The following is a 24,438-nucleotide window of genomic DNA, read 5'->3' as shown; positions in this document are numbered from 1 at the left end:
CATGGAAATATTCCTCAGAGGTTTCTTTCTGCTTTCTTGCTTCTACTGGTTGCCCCAAATGATGATTTTTCAGTAACAAACCCTGCAAGTCACAGACTTTTCCTTTTCCACCATCCTATGATATAGATTTTCTTGGCCCAAACTCAGAGCTGAATCCTCTACTTCTCTTGGGTTGTTGTGAGCTGACTTTTTTTCAGAGATTATTTTTCCTAAGGGCTAAATTTTTCTTAACAAGATGATAGTCAGTTACCAATTATAGAGAAAAAAGTAGTCACTATCAGCAACAGAGGAATTAGTTTTTCTAGGGCTTAGAACAATTTAACAGTCATAAAAGTAAAAATTTCTTAGTTCATCAGCCTGGGTAGACAGGGTATAATGACAATTATACATATACATATGTACAATATACATATAGACACATATATATACACACACATGATCTGATATGTGTGTATGTCTGTTTTGTATATACACAGACATATCGATGCCATGAGATATCTCTATTGATATATCTATATCCATCTACGTATGTTTATACTTGCTGATTGATTTTTTTATATATGGATATATAAAATCAATGTGTGTGTGTAATCAGTCAACAAGTATTTATTAAGAACTTACTATGTATTAGATATCCTATTAAACTTTGGAACCAAAAAGAAAGGCAAAAACATGGCATGTACCCTCAAGCTGCTCATATTCTAATGGGGGAGATAATGTGAGAAAACCAAAACACTGGACATGCATGATATAACCAGGGTAAATGGAAGGTAATCTGGGGCGGGGGGGAAGCACTTTTAGCTATGTGGACTTTTTGTACAAGGGGAGATCTGAAGCTGAGTCTTGAAGGAAGCCAGGGAAGCTTGCAGGCAAAGACAAGGAGGGAATATATGAATGTGCGTGTATATGTGTATGCATATAAACCATAGACACACATAGTATACATTCACACATATGTAAATAAAACAGCATATGTACATACATGTATTATATGCGTGTGTGCATATGTACATATATCTTTAAACAACCCTTTGATATTGATAATACAAGTATTATCCTAATTTTACATAAGTAGAATGATATACATTCATACACACATACATTGATATATATGTGTATATAAGGTGTCTCAAAAGTCTTAGTGCAGTTTTAAGTTTTAGTAGCTTAGAACTGAACTAAGACTTTTTGGATGACTTATGTATCTATATCTACCCATCGCATAATTTATATACACACACACATGTATATATACACACATACACACACACATACCTGTCATGGTAGTCTGCCTGGGAGAATCAGTGAGATAAAAAGACCAAACTATGACCTCTCTTGGGACAAAACAAAAGACAAACATGATATAGGATGGTTCTAGTCTTAGCTATGATATGAATTAGTTTGTAACTATAGGCAAATCAGTATGTGTATGTATGTATTTATATATGTCTGTGTGTGTATGTATATGTATCTGTATATATGTTGTTGTTTGGTTGTTTCAGTCATGTCCAACACTTCGTGACTCCATTTGGGGTTTTCTTGGAAGAGATATTGAAGTAGTTTGCCATTTTCTTCTCCAGCTCATTTTATAGATGACGAAACTGAGACAAACAAGGTTAAGTGACTTGCCCAGGGTCACACAGCCAATAAGTGTCTGAGGCCAGATTTGAACTCAGGAAGATTCACTTCCTGACTCTAGGCCAGTACTCTATTCACTGTGCCACCTAGCTGATAATATGTGTGTGTGTGTGTGTGTGCGTGTATGTATGTATGTGTATATACACATACATACACACACACACATGAAATCAGTAGTCAACAAGTATTTATTAAGCACTTACTATGTGCTAGGTAGGTACCCTATTAAGCACTAGGGATACAAAGAAAGGCAAAAACATAATTTCTCATCTGTAAGACAGTGATAAAAAAATATATTTCATATATATATAATATATATATGATTAATATGTAGATCAAATTAGATACTAGCAACAATAGTGCTGTAAGCAAAATTTTGTGTGGTAAACACATAAAAAGTTTATTATTAAAAAAAATTAAATTGGTGAAACCTAGGCTGTTGTTATGCAGTGGACAGATCCTGGGGCTTAGAGTCAGGAGACCTGAGTTTATATACTCCAACTCTGACACTCATTAGTTGTGTAATGATCAAATAAGTCCCATTTGCTCTCTGAGTCTCAGTTTCCACATTTATAGAATGAGGACAGTAATATTTGCACTATTCACCACCTCTCAGGGATGTGGTGGGAAAAATGATTAGCTTTCTGAACTATAAGGATATAGAGAAATGCGAGTTATTATTAAACAGGTAAGGCTGTGATGGATAAATAGCATAATGTGATTTCCAGGAATTTCTGATAAAGAGTGACAAGTAGCAAGAGTAAGATGATAACTCATTTAAGTGATTATAAATCATAAACATTTATAAAATTGAAAGGATCTTAAAAATAATTTGGTCCAAACCTCTCATTGTCAGAGATGAGGAGTTGGCAGAAGAAGCTAAGTGGTTTGATAGCTTCTCGCCAATCAGAAGTGTTTGGTCAATACATATTTAAATTAAGTGGCTTCCACTATAGTTGAGAACAGGTTTTGTCTGATCAATCTTTTATGCTATCAGGTGAATGTCCCAGAAAACGGTGCTTTCCATTGACCCTCAGAACCTTCACATAAATGGAGGTTTCAACTGGTCCAGAGCAGACATAAACTTCTTTATTTCCCCTGGACTGCTCTGGTTTCCCAGGTAAACCTTGTGGTTCTAAGCCAGAAAAGGGAAGTAATGATGGTGGTAGGCGCAGGTGTGTATAAGCGTGTGTTGGTAGGTGCGTGTGTATATATTGGGGGGGGGGATTCTTCAGTTCCCCTTAATTCTAGTGCCTTCCCTCTGTTGATTACTCCCAATTCATCCTCTACATAAGATTATTTGTACATAGTTGCTTGCATGTTGCTTCCTCTATTAGAAAGGGAGCTTCTTGAGGACATCAATTGTCTTTTGCCTTTCTTTGTATCCCCAGTGCTTAGCACAATGCCTGATACATAGCAGGTGCTCAATAGATGCTTACCGACCATAATCTCAGACAGGGACAAATTCCTTAGAGCTAGCGGGAACCTGTACATTTGTTCTTGGGTTGGGGCTGAAAATGAACCAGAATTTGTGGATGTGGGGTGTCAAGATAAATGTTACTAGGGCATTTGCCTAATTGTGGCATAATTATATAGATACAGTTACAGCTTGTGTTGGGCTAGTGTAGAGAGATCTAAGATTTAGACCTATTCCTCTTTTTGGGTGGAGATAAATAGAAACATATGAACTTAGTAGTATGAATAGAAATGACTCACACTAAACATCCTGACTATATTTCTGTAAAAAATGATTTGCGTCTCTTGTGTGTCCTGGAAATGCATTTCCTTGTTCTTCACTATGCCCTCCAAATCCTTCTTCTTTCTTAATATATCTATTTACTTAATGGCAACTTTCCTGCATTTTTCAGAATTCTATCCATTAGTCATGCTGATGTTCATGAGCTTATCTACTTTCAGAGCTTTAACTCTCACCTGGATGACTCCAAAATGACACCTCTAGGCCCTTCTTTTTACCTATGCTTCAATGAATCAGTTAACAGTTATTGAGTGCCTACCAGGTAGATGAAAAGCACTGTGGTTATTCTTTTGGAGGGACACAAAGAAGGTCCCTGCCCTTAAGGATCTTGCCATCTAATTAAGGAGATGGAGTACACATATAAAGATAACTAACAATATAAGATAGTAGATGGAGACAGTTTATAGAATTGGGGTTTTCTCATATTTAGGTGACAGAGGAGGAAGTGAAGCCAATGGAGGAGAAAGAAGAAACAGCCAGAGATGAAATCTTGAGTATCATATCCTAGAAACCTAGAGAGGATTTCAGGAAGATGGGAGTTTTTAACAGGATCAAATAAAGGTAAATGAAACCCAGGAAAGAAAAGAGACTGGATTTAGGTATTAGAAGATCCTCAGTGATTAGTGGCTTTGGAGAAGTGAGTTTTAATAAAATAGTAGGGATGGAAGCTAGATTACAAAGAGTTAATAAGTGGTGGCAAAAAAAGCATAGGCTATACTTTTGGGAGTTGGGCAGAAGAAGATATAGGATGCTGGCTACAGATGTAGAAGATTCAAAGCAATGATTCCCCCCCCCCCCCACAGGACAGGGAATATCTAAGCATATTTAAGCATATATAAAGAGAAGAAAGAGCCAATGGAAAAGGAAAAATTGATGGCTCAGGGAGAAGACAATGGAGCAGGTGGGAGGCAGTGAAAAGAATGGAAACAAGTGGTGGAAAAAAGGTTAGCCTTGAAAAAGAAAAACAACATGTGAGTCAGGAAGGAATAGAAAATATGAATAGTAATAATATCTGACATTGAGGTTTAGGAAGCATTGATCCTGACAAAAACCTTTAAGTACTGCAGGTCAGGTATCATTATTGCCATTTTGCAGATGAAGGAACTAAGAAGATATTTAGAACTGCAGAATAGGGAGGAAGGAGAGATTTTTTTTTCTTTTTTTTAAAATTTATTTTTATTAATTTATTTTTAGTTTTCAACATTCACTTCCACAAGATTTTGAGTTCCAAATTTTCTCCCCATCTTGCCCCTCCCCCCACCCCAAGATGGCATGCATTCTGAATATCCCTTCCCCTACTCTGCCCTCCCTTCTGTCTCCCCTCCCTCCCCCACCCAGGAGAGATTTTTGAGGCATCAGAAAGGGTAGATGAGATAGGTCTTGATTATTTCAATCAAGGTCATCTGCCAGGAATAAGGAAGCAAGGAGTAGAGGGAATAGAGGGGAATAGGATAAGTTTGGAAGGACCACCATGAAGAATATGTTGGTGAGTTAATTGGAGAGGAATAAAAGGATTTCTGAGCATAAGAGAGGGCTCAGTTTAAGTCAGATGGCACTTACTGGTAGTGATCCCATTCAACACAGGTTTATAAGTTTTTCTAGCAATGGGCAAAACAGAGATTGGGACACATCTCTAGCCCTAGAGTTGGGCACAATAGACACAGTAGATGGTCAAGGTGGCCAGAGAACATATGTTACTAAAGAGGACAACATTGAAATGATTGCAACTAGGTAAGAATCAATTGACATTAGGAAGGGTGAAGTCAGAGGTCTTAAGCAACTCCTAGGAGACTGTGATGAGGACAAAGAGTAAGATCGATAGAAGTATAGTATGAGAACTGCTCTAAGGTTAGAAGGTCATGGTCAGAAAGGTGAACTCTGAGTTTGAGGTACTGAAAGTCAAATTATGCCAAGGTATAAATGTAGTTGTGGTTAGCTAATGTGGCACAGTGATGAAGGTCATTGGGATCTAGAAGGACAAGGGGATGTGAGCTCAAGATGCTGGATGAACTGTTCATATGGATGCTCATGTTGAAAAGCAAGAGAGATGGCATGAGGCAGGGTAGAGAAGCTTCCATATGTGTCATGGTTGGGGAAAATCACTGGCAAGGAAGATGTGGAAAGGGTGATAGGAGAAGATGCAGACTTTAGAAAAAGAAGAGGACTGGCAGCAGAGCAGTGGTCTGCAAGGATTAGGGAGAAAGGAAAAAGCTGAGACCTAATGTCCTTTGAGATGAGAGTAGGAGAGGTTAAGTATCCCACAGGAAAGAGCTGTCATGCTCTTTGTGGGTATGTGATGTCATTTCTTTCCAAGTTCAATATTTCAAAAACTAAGTTCATCTTCCCCTGAAACCAATTTCTCTTTCTAGCTACTCTACTTCTGTTGGCGGTATCACTATGCTCTCAAGCTAGAAATCTTGTAGTTCTCTTTGATTCTCCCTTCTCCTTTATTGCCCATGGCTAACCTGTCACTGGTGGCTCAGTGGATAGTGTGCTGGGGCCTGAAGTCTAGAAGATCTGAGGTCAAAACCAGCCTCAGATACTCACTAGCTGTGTGACCTTGGACAAGTCACTTAACTTCTATTTGCTTTAATCCACTGGAGAAGGAAATGGCAAACCACTCTAGTATCTTTGCCTTTTGGGCTCACAAAGAGTTGGACACAACTGAACAACAACAACCTGTCACCAAGTCATGTTGTTATGTTTTCAGATTTTCATTTTTCTTCACTTCTCTTTCCATCACACAAGTTCTGGCCTCATCACTTCACTCCTAAATTGTTTTCAACAATCTTGCAGCTGGTTTCCCTATCTCCAATATTTCCACTTTCTGCTCTAACCTTGACAATGATGACAGACCAACCTTCTAAAACAGTTTTAATTATATCCCACCTCTACTCAAAACTCATTGTCTCCTGAATCAGGTTCAAAGTCCTCTGCCTGGCTTTCCAAGTTTCTCTAACTCTAACAAGTCTCTGTTGGGCCTGTTTTCTTTTCCTAATCTTTTCCCTAATAGGGTCTAGAGGTGGGGAACCTGCAGCATGTGGCCTTGAGGCCGCAGGTTCCCCACCCCTGGGAGGGCCAACATCCTCATTGTATACTTTACATCTATGACTTTCTTCCCCTATGCCTAAAAATACTCTGCTCATTCTTTAGAACAGTTTAAATCCTATTTCCAATATGAGCTTCTACACTCTACAATGCTCTCTTTCTTCTCTGAACTCCCTTGATAGTTGCAGTCAGTATTAAACTGTTCAATGCTTGTTATTTGTTTTAATTATGTTATTTGTCTCTCCCCTCCTCCATCCCTCACAAGAGTGAAGCCGCTTAAGAGCAGGGACCACCTCTTATGCTTCAACTTAGCATACATTGACTGATTCCCTATCTTGTCCAAGGAACCAGCATCCCAAGTGCAGGGACTGTATTTATTACTTTTTCTCTTTATATCTCCAGTGGTTAGCACAGTGTACATGTTGTTGAGTTCTTTCAGTCGTGTCTGACTCTTTATGATCCCATTGGGGGTTTTCTTGGCAAGGATATCAGAATGGGTTACCATTTCCTTCTCTAGCTCATTTTACAGATGAGGGAACTGAGGCAAACAGGGTTAAGCAACTTGCCCAGGGTCACACAGCTTGTAAGTGACTCAGGCTGGATTTGGATACATGTAAATGAAGTCTTCCTGATTCCAAGCCCAGTGCTCTATCCACTGCACCACCTAGCTGCCTATAATAGATGCTTTTCCATTCATTCATTCATTCATTCATTTACAGTGTTTGTTTCTGTTTCAGCACTTATGATAAAGAAGGCAATATAGCCTTACCTCCAAGGATCTTAAACTTCAGTAAGGGAGATGATATATTATACAAAAAAAAAACTATGATAAAAGCTATGATAAAAATGGAGTAAGACAAGTACGTAAGATAGTCATAAGAAAAGGGAGAGTTCAGACAAGTAGTCTGCAGTGAGGCTGAGAAGGTAAATGGGGGCCAGGTTTTGGAAGGCTTTCAATGCTAGGCTAAGGAATTCCTACTTCATTCAGGAATCATCAGAAAGTTTTTTAAGCAGTGGAATGACTAATGAGAGCTTATGTATTAGGAAGATGGATCTGGTCTTACTGTGAAGGATATATTGAAGGTAAGGAAACTGGATAGAAGGCTACTGAAATAGTGTAGAGGAAAGGTGTTAAGGACCCAAAATGGGGGTGGGGTGGGGGGACAGACAGGAGGGAATGGATTGGAGAGTTATTATTGAGACAGAACTGGTGGGATTTGGTATCCACACCTTTGAAATGACAAATCAACATGAGAGTTGAATGCTGAGGAAGGAATTAAAAAAAAAACCCCAATATTCTAAGATATGAGTTGGTGATTGGGAGGACGTTGATTTCATTAATATGAATAAGGAAGGCAGGAGGTAAAGGGAGTAGATAAATTAGGTAAACTCAGCATGTTTATTTGGAGATACTGATGAAACATTTAGGTTTAGAGGCAGATGGAAAATTTAGGTGTGGATCTTGAGAGAGTTATCAAAGCTAGAAATACAGATTTTTAAGTCACATATATGAAAGGGGTAGGTGAAACTGTAGGAGTAGATGAAATTGCCAAGGGAGAGACCCTAGGGAGAGAAAAGACAGGAGCTCAGGACTTAAGGAATGATGACATTTCAAAGGCAGGAGGAGGGTACTGTGGGAAAAACTTTGTAACCCACAGTGCCTAGCACTGCAATAAATACTTCATACCAGGCACCCTCTACCCTCCATTTTTAGCATCACATGGTAAATTAGTATGTGTTGAAAATATGGGTGGAAAACCACTAACTATGGCCTTGGTGATGCAGATCCTACATTAGCAACACTATATCAGTGGCTTGCAGTTTTATCTGTGTGAAAACTCTCTCCACCTAGAGAGCTAGTTGTTTGAGGTCCAAATACATTGTCTTTGTCTTGGTCACAAAATGGAAGTGGGGAAGGTAGAATTTGAGTTCTTATCTCCCTGATTCCAAGACCAGCATTATGCCAACCATCCCTACTGCCTCTTTATATCAACATGAGAAAAATAAGAGAGATTTATTTTGAAAATGTTGCCAGACATGTACAATTAAGGTAAAACTTTATGGATTTTTTTTTCCTTCTCACCTGCATTTGTTCCTCCATTCAAATGAGAAATTCAAGTTTCACTGTAGCAGTATGAATATTCATGAAGCTGTTTCTTAAAAGAGAAATCTAAATTCTTTCCTAAAATAACTTGCATTCAAATGATTTCTCAATTTACATAATGCTGCGTTTTGAAAGAAGTAGTGAGAACAGTGTAGATTTTCTTTTATTTGAAAAAACATTCTTTTAAAATCCATATATGTGTGTACATTAATATGTTAAGCCAGTAATTGAAATTTCTTTTTATTTATGGAAAGTTTTTTTTTCAGATTCCCCAAGTCAATATATATATAACAAAGTATTTTCAAAACATTATACTTATATGTGACTTAGATTAAATAGACATCCTTAAATGATTTATTTCATAAGTATTTTGAGTTAGCCAAAAATAATAATTATTATTTATATAGTGCATACTGTATGCTAAACACTGTGCTAAGTGCTTTACAATGATCTCATTTGATCCTCACAACAACACTGCAAGAAAGGTGCTAATATTATCTCTATTTTGCAGATGAGGAAACTGAAACTGAAGAAGTTAAGTGACTTGCCCAGAGTCAAACAGCTAATAAGTATTTGAGGCCAGATTTGAACTAGGGTCCTCCTGATTCTAGGGCCAGTGCTCTATCTACTGTGCCATCTAGATGCCCTATTTGAGACCTGCCTAAATTAAAATTTTCTTTATCTTTGACCAAAAAAAAAATTAGGAATAAGTGACATCTGATTACCATAGGAATACTCTCATGTACATTCCTAGGTTTAGGATATTATGACTTATAGTTGTTAATATGAGTACTTAGATACTCAGCATATATATATATATATATATATACACACACACATATATTTATGTGTGTGTATGTATGTATATACACACACATAAGAAAATAACCAGATGCCACAGAAGCAGCAAATGGCTATGTACAATGCATATGTAAATATGGCTTTCATGATACAAGCCTCTTTTTAAACATGTAATTTAAATTCACGGTAACATTTTGTATCATTTTTTTTGTTTGTTTTTTAAATAGAGAGTGATTAATAGCAATACTTGATATGGTAGCAGACACAGAATTATAGAGCTGGGAGAGAACTTTAAAAATGGTCTAATTCCACTTCTAATTCCACTTAACCCAATTGCCTAGCCAAAACGCAAAAAAACAAACAAAAAAAAAAACCAAAAAAAAAAGAAAAGAAAAATGGTCTAATTCTAGAGTTCTTAACATTTTTTTTTGTGTCATGGATCTCGCTGGTGGTCTGGTGCGGCCTATGGACCCTTACTCACAATGATGTTTTTAAATTGCAAGAAATAATATACATAGGAATACAAAGGAAACAAAGGGTTAGTGAAAATAAACATGTGATTCTTTTTCCTATCTAAGTTCAGAGACTCCCTGAATCCAGTCACAAAAAAGATCTGTGGATGTCACATTAACTAATCTAATACCTTCATCATGGTAGGTGATGAACCTAAGAATGAGAAGTTTATGTGACTTGTCCAAGGCCACATAGCTAATCAGTGGTAGAACAGGGCCTTTCCCAGTTCAGAGCACTTTCTATTACATGCATATCATAGACTTAGAGTCAGCAGGGTCACCTAGACCAGGCCCTACTTTTTATAGATAAGGAAATGATGCACATGGCTGCTCACCCAAAGTCAGCCAGGGAGGGGTAGAGCCATGATTTAAATTCTGGTCCTACACTTCTGAATCCAGAGCATTTCCACAATACTCTCAATTATCAATGTTGCTTAAATTCTTCCTGTATGTCTTAGAAATAAATGTCATGTCATGTTACTTTTATACAGATGACCTGTGCCTCCACACACTCAATATGAGCTCATACACACTTACTATAAACACAAACTTTGACAATTCTAGGATGTGTGATTTCAGTCATGGAGGTACATCTGCATTGAAGCAAATCCCAACCCATCTATGTTCTTTAGGTTATTTTTTAAATTGTTGTAGTCTGGAAGAAGCAGTTAGGTGGTGCAGTGAATAGAGTGCTGGGATCGGAGTGCATAGAGTGGCAGGCCTGGAGTCAGGAAGATTCGAGTTAAAATCCAGCCTCAGAGACTTACTAGCTGTGTGACCTTGGACAAGCCACTTGACTGCTGGCTGCCTCAGGTTCCTCATCTGTAAAATGGGGCTAATAATAGCACCTACCTCCCAAGGTTGTTGTGAGGATCAGATAAGATAATAATTGTAAAGTGCTTAGCATAGTGCCTGGCACATAGTAAGTGCTATATAAATGCCTAGCTGCTATTATTATTGTTGATATAACATTATCACCTGGTATCCTACTTGCTAGTATATACATGTATATGAATCCAGACTAATGATAAAAGAAAGGACTCTTCCAAATTAGAATTGGATTCAAAACTACGCTCAAAAATGGAATTAAAAGCATTGTTTACCTAAAGTAAGAAAATGAAAGAATGACAGTAAAAATACCGATAGCCTGTTATACATGCGACCCACAGAGTAAGTTCATCCATTCAAGCTACGAACATCATTGGACATATCAACAACATGGAATGTTTGAGTATTTCCATTTCTACCCCCATCCTTTTCCACCACTAGAGACATTTTAAAAGAGCACATGTCTGAAAAGATTTGCCCTTCTCATTCCCAAATAGTAAGAAAAAAGGTATCACTTGCCACTCATTTCCAGAAAGTATCTTGCATTCATTAGCATGCGGCCTTGAGGTTTTAGCTCTAACTGTTTGAGAGAAAGAAAGAAACATTAGTCAGACAGTGAGAGGAGAACCCCAAGCATTTTAAAGTTCTCTGGCAAGTAAAGGTTGGTTATTGTAGTGACTGATGATTCTGTATGGAAGACTTTTCATTTCTTATGTTTTCCCTATCTGTTATTGCCACTAGAAGTAGCAATGGTCTGAAAGGCAGCCAATGACACTTAGAACACCTCAAAATTCATGGCTGGTTTTTGGAAGTCAAAATCTAAAATTAAGGGGTAAGTGGAGAGTATAGTAGGTTTCTAAGAGAGTTGTACAGTGGCCTGCTTTGTCCTGACTTAGATTTTTTTCATTTTAAGATTTTTATTTGATGAGTACGAACAGGTCAGAAAATTTCCTACCCCGGGTTAGATCCTGGTCATAATGGAAGGATTACAAGGGAACGGGTAAAGGGCACAGGCTTTAGTGTTAAATTTTTAGGCTAAACAAAGGATAAGACATAAGGACAGATAAATTCTGACTTTGTAAATAGATTTACTCAACTTCCTTTACCATGGTTGGCCAATCCAGATAGAAAGGGTATTAAATAGGCAAAGGAAAGTAATTAATCAAAAAATCAGAAGAGTCTCCTCAACAAGGAACCACGTGATCCAGTAGGGAACATTTTAAGCTAGATTAGTCCAGGAGGTGATGAAAAAATTCCCATAAAGAAATGATGCAATGATCTAGCATACAGTAGTATTACTTCTAAGGAAAATGCAAGAAATCATTAAAATCAATTCAACAAACACATAATGGCAAATATGGAAATATATTGAAATAATTAAAAAATTCAACAAACATTTATTAAGCATCTACTATGTGTAAATTATGTTAGACAATGGAGATAATACAAAGGCAAAAACCAAAACAGTTCCTACCTTCCTGGAGTTTGTGTATTTTGGGAAGCCACATGTGCAAAGATGAGGAAATAGTCAATAAACATTTATTAAGTGCCTTCTGTGTGTCAGGCACCATGCTAACTGCTGGGAATATAAAAACAGGCAAAAGACAGTCCTTCTCAAGGAGCTCACAGTCTAATGGCAATAGGAGACAGGCTAGAGAAGAGAAAGAACACTAACTGTCAGGGAGGTCAAGGAAGGCTTAACAGAAGAAATACAACCAGGAAGCTGAGGATTCTCAGAAACAGAAATGAGGTAGCATGGCGGACGGCCTCTTCAAGCACGGAGCCAGGAGGTGAAATGCCATGTTCCAGGAAGAGCTAGTATTCTACTTTGTTTATAACAGTGTGAGAAGTGGGGAAATAAGAAATAACACTAGAAAGGTAGGTTAGAGTCAGATTATGGAGGTGTTTAAATGCCAGGCTGAATAGTTTGTAATTTACGAGAGAGGCAATAAGGAGCCGATGAAAATTCCTGAGCACGGTCATACCCATGCTTAAGGAAGATTATTCTGTCAAACCAAAGACAAAGGGAACCAGATCGTTGGTATCATTATTCTAATAATACAGATAGCACGAGAGATTTAAAAAAAATCCAAGGCCTTGGTTCATGATCACAGTTAAGAGTTGAGTTGTTAGTAGAATAAGGAAAATGTGAGAACAAATCTCTTTTTAGGATATGGAACTGCACAACACTAGTCTGTTGAGGAATGAAAGTTAAGTATGTCAAAGAATAAATGTTTATGTATCAAGTAAGCAGAGACTCACTCTTTGGACTAAGTTATTTGGGGTTTTGTTGTTGTTGAGTCATTTCAGTTGTGTCTGACTCTCTGTGACCCCATTTGGGGTTTTCTTGGCAAGGATCGTGGAGTGGTTTGCCATTTCCTTCTCTATCTCATTTTGCAGACAAGGAAACTGAGGCAAACAGGGTTAAGTGACTTGCCCAGGGTCACATAGCTAGTGTCTGAGGCTGGATTTGAACTCAGATCCTCCTGACTCTAGGGCAGGCACTCTATCCAATGTGCCACCTAGCATTCCATATCAGGTGAAGGCTGACAGAAAACCAAACCAAACCAAACCAAAACATATACCAAAAGGGAAAGGAATGACTTGCATACTCAGTAAATATCTGCTAAATATAAATGAAGTTTATGGTTATGAGCTTGATATCAAAATAAACTGGTGAAAACTGAGCATTCTTTGAACACCTTACCAGCAAAGTTGCCCATATATAGCATTTATGGTTTATGAGGGGCTTTAACTAAGCAGTTATTCCCTGGAAAAATAATGCATTATTGGGAAGGAGTTGAGAGAAGGTACATTGGTTCTCCCTCCTTCTTCCCCCCACCCCCAATGAGAGGAGAACAGAAGAAAAGCCAGAAGGAATTACATACAATCAGGGAGGCTTTGAAAGTTACACATTGAATTTATTATGTACTTGAAGAGCAAAATCTACATAATAAAAATTCACAGTTTTATATATAATCCTCTTTTCCTTCTGTTCTACCATGTGTATGGAAATGCTCATTGTATGGGGTGTTAAGCTCAGAATAAAATTTACTAAAAAGAAAAACATTGCATTATATGTTAATGCATTGTAGATGGCGAGTCAGTTTTGATTGCTGCATAAAAAATAGTATTTTGGTACAAAAGGTTAACTAACTAGTAAAGATACTGAGTTTGATGCTTAGAAAGGAAGGGCTAGTTGAGGGTTTAAGGGTAAATGACAAACTTGAGAAAAGGAACTATAAACACAAATTTAGGATTCCAAGAAAAGCAAAGGGAAAATGGCAAAGAAAATTAGTTTTAAGAAAGTAATTTTTCACTATTATAGATTGTTGACATTAATAAATCAATGGGTATTTTTCAAGAGTCTGCTATATCCCAGGTACTGTGCTGGGCACTGGGGTGCACAAAACAAATATTAAATAGTTCTTCCCTCAGGAAGCTTATATTCTATTAGAGAAAACAACATGGACACATGGAAGTATCAACAAATCATATACAAAGTAAATACAAGGTAATGTTTCATGGGGGGAAGAATGAGGTACTAGAAATTTGGGAGATCATAAAAGGCCTCAAGTAGGAGATAGTACTTGAGCTGATCTTTGAAGGAAGCCAGGGATTCTAGATGGCCGAGGTGAGGAGTAAATGCCAGATACATAGGATAGATAATCTGTACAAAGGCATGGGGATGGGGATGGGGATGGGGATGGGGATGGGTATGGGGATGGGGATGGAATGTCATATCTGAGGAACACTAGGTAGACCAGTTTGGCTGAACCATAAAGTATATGAAGGGGAATAATGTGTAATAAATAAGACTGGAAAGATGGGCTGGAGTCAGATTGTGAACGGTTTTAAATGACATAGGAGTTTGTATTTAATTCTACAGGTAATAGGGAACTACTGAATGTAAAAACAATAGTTTTTCTTTAATTGCCATGAAGAACAAAATTAGAAAAGATCACAAACCATGTAATTGGTTACATAAAGAGCTGAACATGACAAGGTATACAGTTAGTGAAATTCCCAAAGACTAATATAAATCATCAGCAAAGATAGAGTTAGCAGGCAAGTAGAATTCATTGTTAGACATCATGTTTCCCAGCTTTTCCTTCCCAAATGCTCAAAGCACAGATGTCAACACATGCACCTCACTTAGGCTTACCCTCCTTAGTCTTTGTCCCTGTTTGATCACTATCTTCTCTCCCAACTTTGTATTTGCTGCTGTCATGTTTATTCTTATCCTCTGACATTGGTTCGGTCCTGATTCTCTCCCTCTTCTCCTTAGGCTCTACTTCTCTCTGCCTCCCATGATGACAACTGGATAATCTGACAAACTTATCACCTTAATGGGCTGTTGAAAGAAGACCCTCTCTCCAGTTCTTAAGCCCAATGTGCAGTATAAAAAAGGCTTTTTTGGAAACAATAAAGAAAGATTATTTTGTGTATTATAGCAATGTGTATACTTTAATTAAGACATATAAACCAGTATAGATGAGATATGTCATCAGTTCAGTTGTTTTCAATTTTATTGAACTCTTCATGACCCCATTTGGGATTTTCTTGGCAAAGATACTGAAGTGGTTTGCCATTTCCCTCTCCAGCTCATTTTTTGGATGAAGAAACTGAGGCAAACAGGGTTAAGTGACTTGCCCAAGGTCACACAGCTAGTATTGGAAGCTAGATGTAAACTCAGGAAGATGAGTCTTCCTGACTCAGGCTTGGCATTTTATGTACTGCAACACCTACATGCTCCTATTAAATTGAATATACATACATATAATATTTTATGGCTTGTAAGAAAGTTAAATTCTAAGAATATTAGAAAACAAGTGCTCTGATCTCTTAAAAGCTGGCTGCTCCTCAACTTAATTCTCAAATATAAAATTCTTCTTAAATTTCTGAGCCCCTAAGCTTTTCATTATGGTCCATGCTCCACTTACCCTTTAATTTTTTTAATAGCATATGAGACCGATATAAAATCTCAACCTAAATTTTCAAATAGCTGCTGGACAAACAGTGGAAGTTAGCTGAAATAATTATAGGATCATGAAGCAAATGGTACCTTGGTTAATTAGTGAAGGTTAATTAAAGTGAACTTAAAAAGCTAACTTCTTTTTCCACACTTTATTTCTCTACTTCATTTGACCTTGTGCTACTCCTATCTCCATCCCTTTAAAAAGGACATCCTAAGGACCCCAAACAAAACAAAACAAACCAAAAAGCTCCCAGCTAGATAATATCCATGATTGGGGAACTGGTGGCACTTTCTAAGCCAACTTCATGGGATCAAAGATTTAGAGCCAAAAGGGATTTTATCACACATCTAGTACAGTCCCTACTTTTACAGATGAATAAACTGGGGACCAAAGAAGGGACACAACTTCCTCAAGGTCACACAGGTAGGAAGTGACAGGTGGGACCCGAATTCAGGTACTCTGACTCCACATCCAAGACTCTTTTCAGGGCATAGTCTTTGGAATGCTTATTTCATTTTGACCATAATCAAACCCGGCATGTTCTTTAAATGCAGCCGATATGCATCACATTTCTAAGCTTTCATATTTTCTTGTTCTAAATCATACCTATTATCCTTGCTTCATTTTTATGGCTAAGAAATCACATTTAAAATATACCTGTGTGAAAATTGCAGAGAAGTGCTTCCCCTCCCCAACCAGAGTCAGCACCGTCTCACCTTTAGGTGAGACAAGAGACATTTTGGTCTCAATGAATTTCTACAAGATGGAAATCATCACATGCCAGTAACGACAATTTTAGTGCCACCAATATTAAAATTTAACATTACTCTTAATGCTGGTTCCTTTCCCTTGTTGATTAACTCAAATTTATTCTCTCTCCTTTGTCTGTTTCTGTTTGTCTCTGTCTGTCTCTGTCTCTCTCTGTCTCTCACACACACATTTATGCATAGGTGTTTTCATGTCATCCTCCCTAATAGACCATGAGCTCCCTGAAAATAAGAACTGTCTTTTGCCTGTCTTTGTATCCCTGGCACTTAATATACAATAGGCGCTTAATAAATGCTTGATTGACTGACGTTACATACAAAATACATTTACCCAGATTTCTGTCTTTCCGTTGTTTTTCTTGCATCTCTCTGCCAAAGAATAGAGTTCTACAGTTGTTTCAGATATCAGGTCAATGTTTTTCCCCTTCACTATGATCTGCATCACTCTCCCCTTATTGATATGAGCATCGAAAGTGCTGTCCCAGGGTGGGTACATGGTAGGCTTCTTCTGGACATAGATTTGCCCATTTTCTATGAAAAGAGAGACATTTATTTATTTTTCTTTTTTATTAATTTATTTTTAGTTTTTACAATTACTTCTATATGCCTTTGAGTTTTAAATTTTTCTCCCTCTTCCTCCCCAGCTCCCTCCCCAGATGGTGTGTAATCTGATGTAGGTTCTCCATATACATTCCTATTAAACATATTTTCACATTAGTCGTGTTGTAACAAAGAATTAGAACTAATAGGAGGGACCACATGAAAGAGGAAACAAGACAAATCAGAAAAAAAAGAGCAAATAGTATGCTTTGATCTGCTTTCAAACTTCAAAGTACTTAAAGAGAAAAACTTATATATTATTCCCTTAAACTAGATCAGTATGACATTCAGTTAAATTAAACAAGGATTCACTGAGGGCCTGAACCATGCTCAGCACAATTTTAAAGATATAGTCCCTAACCTTGGGAAACATCAAATCGGAGAGACAAGGGTAAACCATAGGGTAGCATGTATGTGAGCACTAGATCCACAGCAAAGCAATTCATCTGAATAATCAATTTGGATAATTCTGGTCACAAAAGTCTTGAAATCTACTGGATCTCCTTTCCTGTATGCAGGATTATCAGTAAATTGCTTTCCTTTTGGCACGAAGACCTGACCTAAACTAATGTTGTATCTATCGGAAAAGTTATTCCCATTCTACCAATTACTTGATTTGTGACCTAGAATATATTTACCAAAGCTCTTTTGGTTTCGGTTTCCTGATGTATAATAGGGAGACCATGTGGCTGACTTAGCTCACTGACAAGTGAGGAAGAATGACTAATCGAAAAAGATTATGTATCCATTTGAAAGACACACCAGCATACTTTTGAGCTCATCATAAGCAGTCTTTTATTGTGGCTTTTAAAAAGTCTTTTACAATGAGTAAATCGCCAATTATACTACAATCTGCATTGACTACACCATCTCAGGGTAACATCGTTTAAACTTCAGGAGTACACCTTCCTTGGATAAGAGCATTTCTTTACCCAGCTGCCACCCAACCTTTGCTATCCTGCACAACACTTCAGCATGGTGATAGTAGAAATGGGTGAAATTAGGAGACAAGACTATGGGATTACTTTTAAGATGGAGTTCCAAGTCTAGGGAAAATATCATTTAGCAAGTAGAACTCTGGGTGGTAGATTCTATTAAAGAATCCAACTCAGATGGGATTAGCTACCTACAAGTATCCTTCCTAGGAAACATGTCCTACAATATAATTTATTTCTCTATTGATTTTTTTTAACTTTTTAACAATTTTGATTTCAGAATTCCTACAATATAATCTAAAGATAAATTACTCACAATATTGCATTGTTTGCAAATATCTTTCATCTACCTTGGATATTCTCCAGTGCCTCTTCCTTATCCTTTACAGAAAGCGAAAATTAAATCATTATTTAAATGTTGATTCTGAGTCAACATGTCAGTCCTTCAAGGATCTCCTATTTCATTATGTGGATACTGTAGTTTTTCCGCTAGGGCAAACTGCAACCCCTGTAAGCCTTGATGAGCATTCTCCATGAATCTGTCACTTTATGGCCAATCTTCTGGTGACAAATCTACCTGAACTTATCTATACTGGTCTTTGCACAAAACATACAGCATCTGTCCACCAGATAATGCAGTAGACAGAGTGTGGAGATAGCTTGGAGCCAGAAAGACCTGAGTTCAAATTCAACCTTAGATATTTACTAGCTGTGTGACCCTGGGCAAGTTACTCAACTTTTATCTCAGTTTCTTCAACTGTAAAATGGGGATAATAATAGTACCTATCTCCCAGAGTAGTTGTGAAGATCAAATAAAATAATAATTGTAAGGCACGTAGCAAGGTGCCAGATATATTGTAGGTACTTAATAAATGCTTGTCTTCCAGAATTTGTCCTCTGCTTTCATTGCTGTTTAGTTGCTTTAGTGATGTCCAATTCTTCTTGATCCCATTTGGGGTTTTCTTGGCAGAGATACTAGAGTGGTTGGCCATTTCCTTCTCCAGCTCATTTTTACAGATGAGGAAACTGAAGCAAACAGAATTAAGTGACTTGCCCAAGGTCACACAGCTAGTAAGTCTCTGAGGTTGGATTTGAACTCAGTAATATGAGTCTTTCTGATTCCAAGCCCAGTGCTCTATCCACTGCACACCTAGCTGCCCCACAATAGAACATAAATAATGTTAATATGTGGTTTTCTAAATCAATATATGGCTTGAAGGGTTTAGTGGTCCCCTGCTCACCTCACTCCCCCTTTCCATTTGAGTTTGACACCAATGGATTAATTAGGTGACCTCTGGAGACCTTTTCCAGTTTTAAGTCTATACTACCAATAAAAGGTTTTTGCTTTTATTACCTTTTAGCTTCTTCTCTCTTTCTTCTCAAACTATTCACCATCAAAAGAACACCAACAAAAACACTTCAAAGCAGAGTTTTATACCCATTCATTTTCTAAAAATGTCTAACACCAACCTGAGATTAACTGTTACCCAAGAAAGAGTAAGAGAATTCAGAAATCTTTACCATTTTATTTTGAAGCCTCATACTCTTAGAGTCTAACTACCAGCTTGACCTCCACTCTCCTGTCCTTTCCTGGGACCCTTCCATAAGCTTCTTCCCTGCCAAGGCCTGACCTGTCAAGGAAAATATGGTTCCATAGCCTGATGTGTCTTGAGGCCAGAGAACACCACTTTAATCTCAGTGCGATCTTGTACTAGGTCTAGGAAAAAAAAAAGGGGGCCTGCAACAATTTCACAGGTTAACCTTTCAGAAAAGCAAAGTTTCCTTTTTTTTTCTAGCAAGGTCCCTTGATCCACACCACTGATTAGACCAAGTTCAAACACTCGGCCAAAAAGAAATCCCCCCCAGGAGGCAAATGTCAGTGAGACCTGTGGTTATAAGGGGAACTAGATCCAGGAGGCCCATTAGGTCAAAAGCTGATTTGAAAAAGGCAGGCATTTTACATTTCAAAGACTTCAGTGACATCTGAAAGGTTTTCATTTGGGAGCAGCTGTATACTCACTTCTGGGGTAGTTAGGTGGCTGTATCAAAGACCAGACCAGGGAAAAAAAAAAAAAAACAAAACTCAACTGGGATCACAGGCAAAACAATGGCCGACAATCCATTTCCTTCGGTTTGGGTGGGTTGAGAGTGACTGCCACAGCGCCATACTCCCTGAAGCAAGCAACTTTTCATTTTGGAGCACATCAGAAAACAAAGTCTTTCTAAAATTTGCACTTAGGGAATCCCACCTAAGACATACTTAGCTAAGGTTTCCCAAATGCAAAGTTTAGAGTAGCACCACATCAGCTCCCAATCTGAAGAGTTTCTGCTATTTACTACCTGGGTGATTATAGGCAAATCTCTTAATCTCAGAAAGCCTCAGCTTCCCCATCTATAAAATGAGGGGGTTGGGCTAGATGACTCCTTCCCATTCTAAATTTGTGATTCTGTTGTCATGAAAGAAAAAGAGAATCATGAAAGATTTATTGTAGGCTGACACCAGTGAGGTCTTGGCAGTGTAACCTCCCAAAATCATGTCTACTGATGTGAGAAATAAAAACAGGGAAATAATAAAAGAAAGTTAGTCTGCAAAGGGCTTGGGTTAAAGTTCATGGATGTTGCATTGAAATGGACCTTAGGGATCTTACACTTTGAAACTCTCATTTTATAAATGAGGAATCTGAGGTCCAGATTCTTCCAGACTTGCCTTAGCTCACAGAAGCAATAAAGGGGAGGGACCTATCTCAGACTCCAAAGTCAATATTCTTTCCACTATGGCATGCTGCCTCCTCTTTCTGGCTCAAAACAACATAAGATTTAGGTTGGAATGGGGTAGCAAAGACCTAATGGGGATGCAGACTGATGGATGTGATGATGAAGAGAATTCAGGTTTCACACAACTAACCAAACAGCATTTTGGACATTGTATTCTCCAGTTAGAATGGAGGTTCCTTGGGAATTTAATTTGTCTAATTGTTTCTACTTGGATCCTCTGCATTTAGCACAGTTCTTGGCATTCTATAAGTACTTAATGAATATTTGTTGATTGATTGTGCCCACAAAAGGAATCTTAAATCATAGTTACATTTCACACACACGTACGCACACGCACACACACTCTTACACATTTGAGACTCGGGTCACATGTGATTTTTTCTTTCTTTCTTTCTTTCTTTTTTTTTTTTTTTTGCTTTTGCCTGGGCAATCAGGGTTAAGTGACTTGCTCAGGGTCACACAGCTTGTAAGTGTCAAGTGTCTGAGGTCACATTTGAACTCAGGTCCTCCTGACTACAAGGCTGGAGCTCTATCCACTGCTCCATCTAGCTGCCCCTATACATGATTATTTTTTGTCAGAACTCATATATCTGATAGATGACTACAAATTTAGAATTGAAAGTGACCTCAGAAGCTGTCTAGCCCATCTTAACTTATTTTAAAGATGAGGAAACTGAGGCCAAGGAGATTGAGTGACATCCAGATAGGTAAAGGTTCTTTCTTTATAGATCTTCCCAAAGTGACATAAACAGTCTACTCAAACAGAATGAAAGAAATTGGACAGGTGTAAATAGCCAGACCAGACAATTTAGGTCGCCAATTCCACCTCCACTTTTTTTTTAAAAGTAAGTCCTCTGCTGTTTCTCCAACAGAATTTCCATGAACCTCCTTCTCCTCTTGGCTTTGTTTGTAAACATTGTTAGGGAAATTCTGAGGCAGAAAGAGAATTTATAACAAATGGAGGCAGCATGCCATAGTGAAAAGAATCCTACACTGAGAGTTGGATGACTTGATTACTAGTCTTGACTATGCCACTAATTAACTGGATGATTTTTGTTATTACTTTACCTCTCTATGCCCTGGTTTCCCCATCTTGGGCAAGTTGAACTCTGATATCACTTCCAGTTTTGAAATGCCATGCCTCTATGAACGCCTGTGCCCTGGTCATGCCCCAAAGTTGGCCGCAGGAGCCCTCCTGCACCAAAGCCACCTCCTCTTCCTCTCTCCCCCTGAATAAGCTCTTCCCGTGGCTTACCTGATTCAACAGATTCTTTGACGAGCACTGCGCAGTAAGGGCTGACCACTTCTCCTTGACACAGCTGATAAGGCCCACTGTCAAAGTTGGACAAACCAATTCGAAGAAAAGGCGACATGACAGCTCCTTGAGAAAGGAGAGGACAAAGACTATTTCAGGGCTCTCAAACTCATTCCCACCCCTACCCACCCGAGGCCAGTGCCTTATCACCGACAGCCAGAGCCAAATGGGGCTGATACTCCATCTGAGCAGGCAATCGCTTTTCATTTCCCCTTCTGCAACATATTTTGTTGGTCTAACACAAAGCCGCAATACCACACACAGCTGGGGACTAGTATTTCTTTGTCTAGCCCTGGATAACAGGTTACTGGGATGCTTCTGAAAGGACGCTTTCAGCTCGGTGGGGACAATAACCTCATGGAATTATGGCTGCCCACAATAAAAACAGCATTTCAGTGGCTGAGCCACTTGGGATGTTGATCTTTTTGCCGTGTCATTTCTTTCTTCAGTCAGCATTCGAGTATACACTCAGGAAACAGACCATAAGAAGAAAATGAGTTTAGGAAGTGCCTGCTGATTTGAAATGTACATGTAAACATGACACCACATCATTTTTGCATGACCTATTTATGTACTTTAGGTTCCAGGCATTCAGTGACTAATCATAGCTAGCCTTTATATAGCTCCTCGAGATGGGCAGAGTGCTTTGCAAATATCTCATTTTACCATAACAACAACCCCAGGAGGTTTAGATGCTATTATTATTATTATTATTATTATTCCCATTTTATAGACGAGGAAATTCAAGTAGACAGAAGTTAGAGTAACTCACCCAGTGTTACACAGCTAGTAAGTGTCTGAGAGCAGATCTGAACCCAGGTCTTCCTGACAACCAGGTACCATGCTCTATGCTACCTATTCATATCATATTGGAAACACTTTCTTCCCAACTCTTTAAAATGGGGTTTCTCTATGGACAAAGTGAAATACTTAAAATCTGAAATGAAAGGACATCATAAGATGAAACATCTGAAAATGGAGGACATCATAAGAATCCAAGGGTCATCAAAAGTTTCATGAATGCTAAGTAACCAAAAATACTGATATAAATAAACTCTGCCAATGTTGTTTGGATTATTACATGGCTATTAATTAGCACATGGACTCCCAGGAATTTGGTCCCAGATCACTACATACTTCCCTGTATGACCTTGTCAAGAAACATGATTTCTCTTAACCTTCACCAGTTTTGGCCCCACATTATTAGTTGAGTGCATTTTATTTCTTTCTGGTCCTTCCTCTATTTTCAGTTGTTTTTGAGTTGTGTCCAATGCTTGATTAGGGTTTTCTTGGTAAATATACTGGAGTGGTTTGTTATTTCCTTCTCCAGATCACTCTACAGATGAGGAAACTGAGGCAAACAGGGATAAGTGACTTGCCCAGGGTCACATAGCTAGTAAGTGTCTGAGGCCAGATTTAGACTCAGGAAGATGAGTCTTACTAATTCCAGGCCTAGCGTTCAATCTACTGCATCACCTAGCTGCCCTGCCCTTCTTCTGTATCTATACCTAAAATAATCATTGGCTGTTTAGTGGGGAAAAGTCACTCCTTTCCTTTCTCTCTCTTCTGGAAATTTGTCCTCCAGATGACTCTAGTGACTCTCTTTTACTTCCAGGATCCAATATCAAATCTTCTGCTTGGCTTTTAAAGTCCTTAATAATTTGCCCTTCCTCCATGCCTTTCCAGTTGTCTTGCATCCAAATACTCTATGATCTAGTGACTCTGTCCTCCTTGCTATTCTTCACACAAGACTCCCATCTCCTGACTCTATGCATTTTCACTAGGTATCCCCTATGCCTGGGATGTTCTCCCCCCCACCTCCTGGTTTCCCTGGCTTCCTTTGAGTTTCAGCTAGAGTGCCGCCTCCTGAATGAAGCCTTTCCTGGTCCCTCTCATCTTCTCTCTAACATCGTCTCTAATTTATCTTGTCTGTCCATATCTGTTTGCATGTGTCTGTCTAATTATATTGTGAGTTTCTTGAGGACAGGTAGCGTTTTGGCCTTTCTTTATATCCCCAGTGCTTAGGACAATGCCTGAAACATAGTAGGAGCTTAATAAGTACTTCTTGACTTGTCCCGATGCATGCCTTCCAAGGAGATCTTTCCTCTACTCTCGTGATAGCCAAAGACAATAATAGCTGCCCATTCAACTCATCCTCCACCTTACATAAAGAGAGACAATTAAGAATAATCATATTTTAGGATTATAAATAGAGGAACAATAACTAGAAACTTGGGCACTCCAAAGAAAATTTCACAAAGGGCTTCTCTTGCCTTTTGTTACCTGCGAAAGAGATAAGGACCTATGTGATAATGAAAAATAAGAGCTAGAAGCTAACATCTCTATAATACTTTAAGGTTCGTAAAGTGTCTTCCATGGGTTA

At 38.3% G+C, this 24,438-nt stretch overlaps 1 protein-coding gene across 1 annotated transcript in view; it reads right to left on the bottom strand.

Moving 5' to 3' along the window:
- Positions 1-24,438, bottom strand: part of PRKCQ (protein kinase C theta) — a 189,767-nt gene that overhangs the window by 107,097 nt on the left and 58,232 nt on the right. Inside the window, exons 2-4 of the mRNA XM_027838577.1 lie at positions 21,996-22,121; positions 16,762-16,961; positions 11,200-11,264 (exon numbers count right to left, since the gene is read on the bottom strand). Coding sequence (XP_027694378.1) covers positions 11,200-11,264; positions 16,762-16,961; positions 21,996-22,113 — 383 coding nt within the window. The 5' untranslated portion in view covers positions 22,114-22,121. The remainder of the gene's footprint in view (positions 1-11,199; positions 11,265-16,761; positions 16,962-21,995; positions 22,122-24,438) is intronic.

This window comes from Vombatus ursinus, unplaced genomic scaffold, assembly GCF_900497805.2.
Source record: "Vombatus ursinus unplaced genomic scaffold, bare-nosed wombat genome assembly UNPS02014830.1, whole genome shotgun sequence".
Taxonomy (NCBI): Eukaryota; Metazoa; Chordata; class Mammalia; order Diprotodontia; family Vombatidae; genus Vombatus; species Vombatus ursinus.
Note: the sequence above shows the minus strand (reverse complement) of the source record. Positions and strands in the feature narration are given on the sequence as shown.